We start from the raw sequence: 11,309 nt of genomic DNA, 5'->3' as shown, positions 1-11,309 counted from the left end.
CTGACGCTTAACAGATTGAGCCATCCAGGCGCCCCAAGATTATACTGTATGACTGTAATTGTATTATTGCCGTGCGTGTGATCTTGGTTAAGTGACATAACCTCTCCGTACACCAGTTTCCATCTCTGCAAACTGAAAAGCAATGCAACAATAGAGATTCCCAGTGTGGGTAATACTCAAAGCGCAGAGTGGTCACGTGGTAAACCCCCAACTTTTATGACACTTGAGGATCCCAGAGGCCCGGAGGTACAATTCCACCCTGGTCAACTACCAGACATCTCACCCTTCCCCGGGCTCGCCCTTTCCCCAACCTTGCGGAGAAGCCCTTTTCTCCCCTGGGGCTTGAAAATGCTTTGTACCAGCTGGTAAAGGGAGGGCGCAGCCAGCTGGGGAAGCTACCGGTGACGGAGCACCTCCTGCTTTCCCTTCGAAGGAAGCGTCCCCATCTCGAGTTCACAGATCCGCCCCCCGATAGGGTGGTGAGGGCGTCCTCCCCGCTGGCCCCCGGGGTGCGGCCGTGCGTGCGCCGCTGAGGGCGGTGGCGGCGGGTACCCCGCCCTGGGCCGCCGCCCCCGCCGCCTCGGCGTGTCAGGTGCCGTGAGAAGCGCCCAAGGATATGACCCGAGCCCAAGACTTTCCAGAAGCCGCGCACGCAAAGGTCTGCTCTGCACGCAAGGGGGAGGGACAGCAGAGGAAACTTCAACCCGATGAAATCGGTAGGCGCGAGGAGAACGGCCTCGGCTCCTCCTCCCCCTCGCCCTCCCTCCGGGATCCTCAGAGCGCCCTCCCCTCCGCTCCTAGCCCCGCGTTCGCCCCAGCTTGGCTCTGGGCTGTGTGCCGAGAGTCTCGGACGCGGCCAGCACGACCGCGCGCGGGGCTAGGAGCGGCGCCACCTGGGACACTGCGAAGCTGGAAGCCTCTCGACCAGCTGCGCGCGGCCAGCGCTGGCCTTTGTGTGCCCAGCACCGCCGGCGTTAGGAGCGGCGTCTTTCGGGGTTCTTGATCTCGCTGCACAAGGTGGAAGGAGAACTTTACCCGCCAAAGGGCCTCATCCGAGGGGCCCATTTGTTTGCAAGAAAGTTACAATAAAATAATACAACTGGGGATATGCTGTAAAGGCAAACCGCCACCATAACCCAGGCAGTCCGCGTTTCTAAACCGATGGGTTCCCTCTCCCGGCCCGGGCGCCCAAGGATCCCGAACGGGTTTGTCTCGGGGAACGGAGCTCAGTCACCGAGAGGGAAGAGGGGTCGTGCGCTCTGGGCGGGGGGCGCGTTCCCACCGAGAGCCCCGCGAGACGGGCAGGTTCTGTTCCCAGCGCGCTTCCGGGAAACTGCGGCTTCGATGGGGAGGGACTGATTAAGAGTGGTTTTCCGGCAAAAGGGAAGCTCACACCGCAACTCTGGCAAAGCCGACAGTCACTGTGCCAAGGCTGTCGGGAGAATCGCGGCCGCCTTGCGTGACCGCGGGAGCACAGCGACGCGGTTAGGGGTCTGAGCAGCTGGAACCGCCCGGCGCCCCGCCCCCCGCAAGCCCCGCCCGCCCCCAGGTCCTACCCGCCCAATGCAGACCTTAAAAGTCGGGCGGGATGGCGCGTTTCAACTCTGGAGTGATTGTGCGCAAACGGGCCACGCCTCTGCGACACCAGCTGTCGGAGACACGCGGGGGTCCTGAGGGCTGGGAATTGACAGCGTTCGTTGACCCCCCAGTCTCAGTCCGCACTCTGTGAGAAAACCCCGCTTTGCCGAGGCCCCAGGTATAGCGGGGATCGGCAAAGGAGGGACCCTTCTCGGTCCGCATCCCAGTCCCAGCGTCCCTGGCTCCGACGACGCCTGAAGGCTCCTGAGCGTGTGCTCAAGCTCCCAGAGCAGCAGGTGTCCCGGCGAGGTCTCCGATTTCCTGGAGACCTCTTGCCTTCCACAAAGGCCCCAGCCCTGTTTCGGAGCCGTGCATCCCGCGCCGCAGGAAACCGCGCCACCTCGCAGGTCAGTCTCTCCGCGGAGCTGCTTTCCCGCGACCTTGCTGGGCCGGGGTGGTAGGCACCGAGAGGGAACGGAGCGCCTCCGTCTTGATGCCCTCCGGGTTGTCCCCGAATTGCTGGGACCGTTACGCCGCTGGGGGTTGAGGTGGGGACGGAGAGTTCGGGGCACAGAGAGGTGGAGACACGCTCTTTCCCTTCTCCTTAGGGGAAGGGGTTTGGGCCGGGAGGAAGCGTCCTCTGCTGCTTGCCCAGTGCGCGCGCCCTGAGCTGACCCACGCGCCACCTCCTTCTTCCCAGCAGCTCAGCGTAGCCAGACGCCAGGGGTAGGGGCGCGGGGCGCCGGCTCCTTCCTCCACACACCTGAGCGTCAAGCCTCCGTCCATCTCACTCCGACATGGCCACCAGCCTCGGCGCCGACGCTCGCCTGCAGCCGAGCGCGCTGTCGTCCCAGCAGACCACGCTCCTGCTGCTCCTTTCTGTGCTGGCCGCGGTGCACGTGGGCCAGTGGCTGCTGAGACAGCGGCGGCGACAGCCGGGGTCCGCGCCGCCGGGCCCGTTCGCGTGGCCGCTGATCGGAAACGCGGCGGCGATGGGTCCGGCGCCGCACCTCTCGTTCGCGCGCCTGGCGCGGCGCTACGGCGACGTCTTCCAGATCCGCCTGGGCAACTGCCGGGTGGTGGTGCTGAACGGCGAGCGCGCCATCCGCCAGGCGCTGGTGCAGCAGGGCGCCGCCTTCGCGGATCGGCCGCGCTTCGCCTCCTTTCGTGTGGTGTCCGGCGGCCGCAGCCTGGCTTTCGGCCAGTACTCCCCGCGCTGGAAGGTGCAGCGGCGCGCGGCGCACAGCACCATGCGGGCCTTCGCCACGCGCCAGCCGCGCAGCCGGCGAGTCTTCGAGGGCCACGTGCTGGGCGAGGCTCGCGAGCTGGTGGCGCTGCTGGTGCGCGGCAGCGCGGGCGGCGCCTTCCTCGACCCGCGGCCGCTGACCGTGGTGGCCATGGCCAACGTCATGAGCGCCGTGTGCTTCGGCTGCCGCTACAGCCACGACGACGCCGAGTTCCGCGAGCTGCTCAGCCACAACGAGGAGTTCGGGCGCACGGTGGGCGCGGGCAGCCTGGTGGACGTGCTGCCCTGGCTGCAGCGCTTTCCCAACCCGGTGCGCACCGCCTTCCGCGACTTCCAGCAGGTCAACCGCAGCTTCAGCAACTTCGTCCTCGATAAGTTCCTGAGGCACCGCGAAAGCCTGCAGCCCGGGGCTGGCCCGCGCGACATGATGGACGCCTTCATCCTCTCGGCGGGAACCGAGGCGGCGGAGGAGGGCTCGGACGACGGCGGCTCACGGCTGGACCTGGAGTACGTGCCGGCCACTGTCACCGACATCTTCGGCGCCAGCCAGGACACGCTCTCCACAGCGCTGCAGTGGCTGCTCATCCTTTTCACCAGGTAAAGCCCCCAGGAGGCGTGGGCCGGGCCTTTCCTCCTCTGTAAAGGGCGGAGTGGGGCTGGAATATGCTGAGGGCGCGACCAACGCCCAGGGTATGGGGTTCCGCGCCAGGTCGGCGTCTCTCCAAGCTGAGATCCTGGAGACCGCGCGCACACCCTACCGAGCCCGGCCCCGACCGCCCGCGGCTCTGATCTTGTCGCTCGCTACCCCTCCAAGTGGGGACAGAATTGTGAGAGCCGCCTGAAAGGCAGGCTCTTCTAAGTGTCCTTAGAGCAGTCCTGCTCTCTGCCTCCTTGGCACAACAGAAGCAAAACTGGCACGGTTCCGAAAGAAAGGGTAACGGGGGATACGTTCAATAAACACAGCAGCTCCTTGGCCGGGCTGGTCCCCGGCGCAGAGCAGAGGCCGCCCAGTCCCGCGCTGTCCGCCAGCCGCGCGTCCGGGCTTTGTTCCCGGGCACAGGGAGCCCCGCCAGCACTTACCCGGCACGGAAGCTTTAGGAAGGCGGCCAGAAACTAGCAGGTTGTGCTGGGTTTACGAAACCGCCGAGCTAGTTGTGTTAGAAGTACCCGAGTTAAAAAACCGCAGAAGCAGTCGCTTTTACCGAGCGCAGAGCAGCGTCCGGGAGGGCAAACGGGGCATCCAGGAGGCGCCTGCGGACGCACTTCTCTGGACTGATCGGCAGTGCCCACTTGGATTAGGGCCGCAGACCTCTGGGAAGCTCTACACGCAGGAAGCAAACGGCTTGCTGGTATAGGGTGTTGCCAGACTTAGAAAATAAAAAATAAAATCCACGCAGGAAATGCTCGTGCTAAAAGATTAACCATTTGCTTATCTGAAATTTATACATTTAACAGAGTAGCCTGTTTTATCTAGAAACCCTGCTCCGGGGCAGATGGCTCACTCAAGGCACATCGTGGTTGCCTTGAGAGACCTGAAGCCCTGGTTGTGCCATTTCTTGGCGCGAAAGGGAGCCAGGGGAGATGCTGAATTTGCTGGCAATCCAGACATTGGAAGGCAAAGACTGTTTCTTTTCTTATTAGAATCCTCCAACCTCAGATCGGGTGCAAGTACTTTTATAAACTGAATTTTTTGTATTTTTAACTTTGCATTTCAGTATTAAGAGCCCAGAAACACATATGGGCAACGAGCAGGATCAAATACAAAGAAGTGGATAATAGATTGGGAAGAAGACATCCCAAAACGAGATCAATAGGTCTTCTATGTCCCTCCATAAGCATATCATCTTTTGAAACTGCTCTTTTTTTTTTTTTTATCAGAAACTGAATTGGGCAGCATAAGTAAATAAAACAATTTTGGAGTCACTTTCAATTCAATATAGCTGATGAATACGTTTTTCTTCTTTTTAGTGAAAAGACAGTATGACGGAGGTTAGCAAATTACACTGCACATTTTTGTATGTAAATTTCTTAGCAAAATACAACCATGGCCATTCGTTTATGTATTCTCTATGGCTGCCTTCACAGCACAAGGCAGAGCTGAATAGTTGTGACAGGGGTTTGATTGGCAAAGCCTTATATACTTACTATCTGGCCTTTCATGAAAAGATTTGCAGACCCCTGAAGTATGATGTTCATGAGGCAGTTTTTTAAATCAACCATAATTTCATACCATACATGCTTAACTTTTTTTCAGAGATGCAATAATAATTTACTTTTTTTTTTTTAACTTCTGGCATTTTCACTTACTGTAATGGACATTTTTCCTTGGTTTTTAAAACTTTATTTTAGTAATTTTTGATGGCTCTCTAGTATTTTTGTCATAATAGCCCCATTATAGATGATCACTTCTTTTAACACTGTTGGTTGCATTTTTAAAATTTTGGCTATTGTTGTAATTACATATTTTTGGATCTATTGTTTCCCGCACATACATTTCTAGGCACGGATTACTGGGTTTAAAAAGATTGGGGAGGGATTACCTTTCTGCATCTTGCTTTGTACTCAGATTTCGTTTTCCAAAAGGACAGTACTATTTGTATTGCCAACAGTGAATAAGCATTATAGTTTGTACCATCGAACACTGGGAATTTCCTTTTAAGTTTAGAAGATGTGTAGCTTTATCAGGATACAATTTGTGTGAAGTGAGAGCAGTGTATGTCCTAGAATTATCCTGGGAAATGAGAGAAAAAAGGATCCGCTTTGGAGGCTGCTTTTGAGACTTTTGTGGACCCTAGGTGCTCTTGCCTCTGTAGACGGCTTACCCCGTAAGAGATTTTTTTAGTGACATTTTATTACTACATTGGAATAAAGATAATTAGGTTAAAATTACATATTAAAACATTTTCTTTGACTTAACAGCTCCTTTTTTTGTTCCCTGATTTTGAATGAAATGAAAACATTTTCATGGGCCCCTGGAAAGTTTTGTGGGTCCTTGGCACTGTCTCCTCTGCCTCATGGAGAAATCGTCTTTGTCTGTTAGGAGCTTTTTCGGACTAGAAAATTTAAAGACTGTTTTCGACTTACGGTAGGAAAAAGAGCATCAGCCAGGTGAGGCTTACTACAGGAAATAGAACTATTAGTTTATCCATCCTGTAATTTAGTGAGAAAATAGGAAACTGTTTGGGATTGTTTTCTTTTGGGGGGGCTGGCTGTGTTGACTCAGCCACTGATTCAGATAAAGAAAGTGGCATAAAAATAAACAGTCATGCGCTTTCTAGATGAAAGAATTCATTTGCCTCCCTTACTTTCTCCTTCTGTGTTAACAACCCAACAGGTATCCAGAAGTGCAGGCTCGGGTCCAGGCAGAACTGGATCAAGTCGTGGGGAGAGACCGGCTGCCCTGCCTGGACGACCAGCCCAAGCTGCCCTACGTCATGGCCTTTCTTTATGAAGCCATGCGCTTCTCCAGCTTTGTGCCTGTCACCATTCCTCATGCCACCACGACCAGCGCCTCCGTCTTGGGCTACCACATTCCCAAGGACACGGTGGTTTTTGTTAACCAGTGGTCTGTGAATCATGACCCGGCAAAGTGGCGTAACCCGGAGGACTTTGATCCGGGCCGTTTCTTGGACAAGGACGGCTTCATCGACAAGGACCTGGCCAGCAGCGTGATGATTTTTTCAGTGGGCAAACGGCGGTGCATTGGGGAAGAGCTTTCCAAGATGCAGCTGTTTCTCTTCGTTTCCATCCTGGCTCACGAGTGCAATTTCAAGGCCAATCCAGACGAACCCGCGACGATGGATTTTAATTATGGTCTGACCATTAAACCCAAGTCATTTAGAATCAATGTCACTCTCAGAGAGTCCATGGCGCTCCTCGATAGGGCTGTCCAAAAGTTACAAGCCGAGGAAGGCTGCCAGTGAGAAGCCAGAAGCGAGCTCAAATTTTAGAAATACTCAAGTGTGTGTGGGGGGGTGGGGGTAGGAAGTGTAGACTTTTCTAGCTCCTCTGTGCCACTTTCTCAATTGGCTTCTAAAGTGAGCATCAACCAACAGACCCGCTGTTGACGGGCTTCACACACCTGAGCTCAGAGCAGCGCAGGGCTATGAAGGAGCTCCTGGAAGATTTTTGGAGCCAAAGAATTACAGGGTCCAAAGAGTTTTTACACACTATTGAGTGCTGGTAATAATATCTTGAGGGGGCATCCTTTGGAGTTGAAACCCACATATGCGCACCCACAAATGACCTAATGAAGAAGACGTTCCATAACCACACCTTCATGGGTGGGATCCAGGACTGACGTTCTGAGCACTGAAATCTGCTCCGTAGGAAACCGTAGTGAGCAAAATTTCGGAAAATATTGTTGACTACGAAAAGGCAAATCATTTCAGTGTAAGACACGGGATTGAGGGTGACAAGGGTAGAGGGTAAAGACCAGAAACTTCTTTCTGACCTCTTCAGTAAAAATAGTTTAGGGAGTATCTCCGGATAGATTTGTCTTTTTGCCTACTGATGAGATTTCTCTTTTTTGCATAAATCATGAGGTCATTTACTTATAAAGAAATTAATAGTGGTTGAGTCAATAGTAGACTTTGATGATTTATCATGAAGTTTGAAGTGTAAGTTGTTAAACTGTCAAAAATTCCAAGCCAAAGTCATACCTCTGCTGTTGCCAAAGTATAGAATTTCAATGATGAGAAAAAAAAAAAAAGATTTACCAGCCCAGCTAAGCTTTATGGCATATGATCATAATGCACTGATTTCAGTAAGTCTCGTAGAATAAAAAGGTCACCAAATACTATTCAATATATTTACATATATAATTATTCCTAAGTAATATGTATTAGTTATTGGATTATTAAATAGTATTAGTTATTTTAAGAAAAGTTTGAGTTATGTACATCTTTCCAAAAGAAAGACCAATCAAAAAGTACAATTCAACCAATTTAGGCTCAAATACTTGAAATGAGCCTATTTTGACATCATGGAAACGAACGTAAAGCAAAGTCCATTCTCTCATCTGCAACTTGAATCAGAACTAAAAAGTCTCAAAATTGGATCTCTAAGATGTGTTCCTTATTACTTTACAACATACTTTCTAAAAATTATATTCATAATCTAGAATCTTTTTGTGAAATCAATGTTGTTAATATGTTATAATTCCAAACTCTCAGCATACTTAAATTTTAATTTAATTTTAAAGCTGTTCTGATTGTTGAGTTTCCGTTGAAGTTACTGGAAATCTGACCATTAGCCTGTGCAAGGCAGAGAAATTTAACCTGTGTCTGCCTGGTGAATAGGGAAAAATGCAATGAATTATCTAGATCTTCTCTTTATTAGAAAACCAGGGGGGAAATTCCCATCATCCTAGGCCTAGTTTCTTAAATGATTTTTAAAAAATAGTGTCCATGCCTGTGTTTTGGAAAGTCAGAATCAGAAGGTAGCGTTGGGAGGCTGTTTTGAGGATTGTATCACGTTCCACCGGAGCTGATCAGATCAGGCTGCAGTTCAGGATGGCCGGCCTGGTGAGCAGCCCACTTTGTTAACTGTGAAAACATGAAGCCTGAAGGAAGTATGTATGTTCCATTTATGTAAGGAGCCCCCAAACCTAAAACACACACGCAAAAACAAAAAAACAAGGCAAAACAAGAAAATGCACCATGGAAAGTGGCGAAAGTTCAAAGTGAAGGTTGGAGCTTTAACTTCCCGTTGCGTGTGAACTTTCAGAGGAAGGTATACATGTCCTGAGAGTTTACTGCTTCGTACATTCTATTAAGCTTTTTGGAATCTTTTAATCAAAATTACAAAGGGATGCATGTCTGATGGCTCTACATAGGGGCGGTGAGAAAAAAAGATCGGAAAAGGAAAAGGAAGAAATATGATTAAGCTTTCCCTCACTCATTCCAAATTAATTCCTCTGAAGCACAAAATTTGAAATATGAACATTTAGAAAAATGTATCACTGGCTAACGTTCAGTCCCAAGTATACTTAAAAAAAAATCTGCAACACAGAAGATCTATTTTGTAATTTGGAATTCTTTTATGAATAAGCGTTTCGTATGCTTTTAATTGATAAAATCTCATAGCTCTACCTCTTGAGGATGGAGACCTGTGACAATATTTTTAAGGGCACTAAAGCCAACTGTAGAAATCGGGCTTACTCACTACATTTAAATTTTTTTGTCACCCGCTCTTCTAAAACATGGTCACCCCCTACCCCTAAGCAGGGCCAAGACAGTGATTTTAGGCTGTCCTGGCCCACTTCCTCTGAGACATGTGTGGTACAAGAGCAACATGTGCCAATCTGGATGCCTCATTAAGTCAGCCAAGTCCAGACGGGCTATAATCGGTTTGTACAGATGTAGGCTCAGTTCGGCTGGGACTTCTGGCAACGGAGAAGGACGAAGAGAGGCGGGCTCCTGGAGGCTACCTGGCTTATTGAAATGCAACTTGGTTATTCTCTATTTTATAATCTAGTTAAAGGAAGGAAAACGAAACCCAAAACAAACAAATACAAATAACCAAACTTGGAGGCTACAGTAATCCGACTACTGGTTTAATCAGAAAACCTTATCATATTTCTTCCAGACAAAGAATGTATTTGCTGGTTGCTATTGTAGTCGGAATATCTACTCTCCAGGTTATGGTAACAATTAAAGTATATTGTTCCTTAAATAATTCCTTTATATACCGAAGCTTTGACTTTGCAAGAAGGTGACTTTTTTCCAAACAAAAAGATGCCTCAGGTTTGTTTTGTGGGTTCTCTGAAAGCTTTTTTTTTCCCCCCCTCTGAAAGCTTTCACGTCTCAGAACTTAGCCTTCACCTGTGAAATGCTATTACGGCCTTAACATTTCCATAGTAGATCTATATTAGATCAAATAGTTGCATATCGGGGCGCCTGGGTGGCTCAGTGGATTAAGCCGCTGCCTTCGGCTCAGGTCATGATCTCGGGGTCCTGGGATCGAGCCCCGCATCGGGCTCTCTGCTCTGCAGGGAGCCTGCTTCCTCCTCTCTCTCTGCCTGCCTCTCTGCCTACTTGTGATCTCTCTCTCTCTGTCAAATAAATAAATAAAATCTTTAAAAGAAAAATAGTTGCATATGGCGTTTATATGGATTTGTATGTTCTTAACTATGACACGCTGTGTGGTATTTTAGTAGAGGTTTATTGCTCAAGGATAACTTTTTATTTAACCTTTCCCTATTTTTGTATTTTATTACCAATGCTTTTAACACTTAGAGAGCTACTGTCAGACGTGCTTGTAACTGAACACACTTTGGCGACACAGGGTTCATGTGTACCTTCTACCGTGGGATAGACCAGGTTAAAGATATTCTGTATCTGTAATTACCTATAACCTGACACCCTTACCAAAATAATAAAAATCACTTTCATAGTCTTGTTATGAAGTTTTACTTTCTGTTGTAGTGAATCTGCTACCTTTTTTTCAACATGCATCCATTCATTAATGCATCCATTCGTTTCCACTCCTACTTCCAAGTGCTCAAATTAAAATGTTGCCTTGTAAACATTTTACTTGGTCATTTGACATTTTAGGCTGCATGCCTTTTTTTTTAAGTAGGCGTTCAGCATTCAGTTTCCTACCAAATTTCTGATCTCTATATTTTTCAGTTTATGAGCACCAACGCAGAAGTTAAATTTCAGTGGCAAACACCTAGCAAAGTGAGAGTTGATTTTTAATTTTGAAAGATGGACTCGAGTAGATTTTTTAAGACTCTGGCCTTTTATTTCTGCTTCATCTAAAAAATGCAGGATACACTTCCACCTTTAGCAACTAGCCGGTCTTTTCCTTTAGTATTTCATTCATACATTTTGTTTCCTTTTGTCACAAAAGCTTGTGTGTGTGTGTGTGTGTGTGTGTGTGGTGAAAGCTTTTGTTTTCAATTCAGTTGATACACATTTTTTCATTCATTTTTAAGGTACATGTGCCTTAATTAATAAATGCAATTCATGTCCAATAAAAATAGAATAGGGGAGAACATTCTGTCCCATACTCTGTGGAAATATTTTCTGCTAACCTTTTTACTGGGTGGAAGATGTGACTTCCCAGAACCTCTGCTGGGACTCTCCAGGCTCTCGCCGCCCCACGCACACAGATGGCAGGCTCTGCAGTGCCAAGGGCTCTCATTTCTTCCAGACCGAAGCTCCCGTTACTGTGAAAACAGGAGAAGAAATCGGACACACACAGTGTTATTGATGCCTTGACTCAATGACATCATTTCAGCAAGTAAAGGGTGTGGCTATACATTGGTTTAAGAGAAGACCCACTTGTTTTCCGAAGGTGCTAGCCGAGGGTTTTCAGAATAGTCATGTAGTTTTCGGACCAGTGAAATACATTTTTCCACAGGAGAAATTTTAACAAAGTTGTAAGTGGGGTCAGGCATTTGCAATAATGTCAAGCAGAGTTGAATTCTACCCAATTGATCCACTAAAATATAAGGCTGGAGTGCAGGGTGGGAAATGGA

General features: G+C 49.2%; 1 protein-coding gene across 3 annotated transcripts; it reads left to right on the top strand.

Moving 5' to 3' along the window:
- The first annotated feature begins 1,842 nt into the window (after positions 1–1,842).
- LOC123925964 (cytochrome P450 1B1) lies at positions 1,843–9,709 on the top strand. Of its 3 annotated transcripts, none has more exons than XM_045979614.1 (3): positions 1,843–1,985; positions 2,279–3,421; positions 6,159–9,709. In XM_045979614.1, exons 2-3 carry the CDS (start codon positions 2,376–2,378, stop codon positions 6,745–6,747), a joined length of 1,635 nt encoding a protein of 544 aa, XP_045835570.1. In that variant the 5' UTR covers positions 1,843–1,985; positions 2,279–2,375; the 3' UTR covers positions 6,748–9,709. The 3 variants fall into 3 exon arrangements, with proteins under 3 accessions (XP_045835570.1, XP_045835569.1, XP_045835571.1); XM_045979613.1 differs by having other exon boundaries at positions 1,849–1,985; positions 2,282–3,421; XM_045979615.1 differs by having other exon boundaries at positions 1,849–1,985; positions 2,187–3,421.
- Positions 9,710–11,309: the final 1,600 nt, after the last annotated feature.

Source organism: Meles meles, chromosome 15 (genome assembly GCF_922984935.1).
Source record: "Meles meles chromosome 15, mMelMel3.1 paternal haplotype, whole genome shotgun sequence".
Lineage (NCBI taxonomy): Eukaryota > Metazoa > Chordata > Mammalia > Carnivora > Mustelidae > Meles > Meles meles.
The sequence above is the reverse complement of the archived record's forward strand: the minus strand, read 5'-3'. Positions and strand labels throughout refer to the sequence as shown.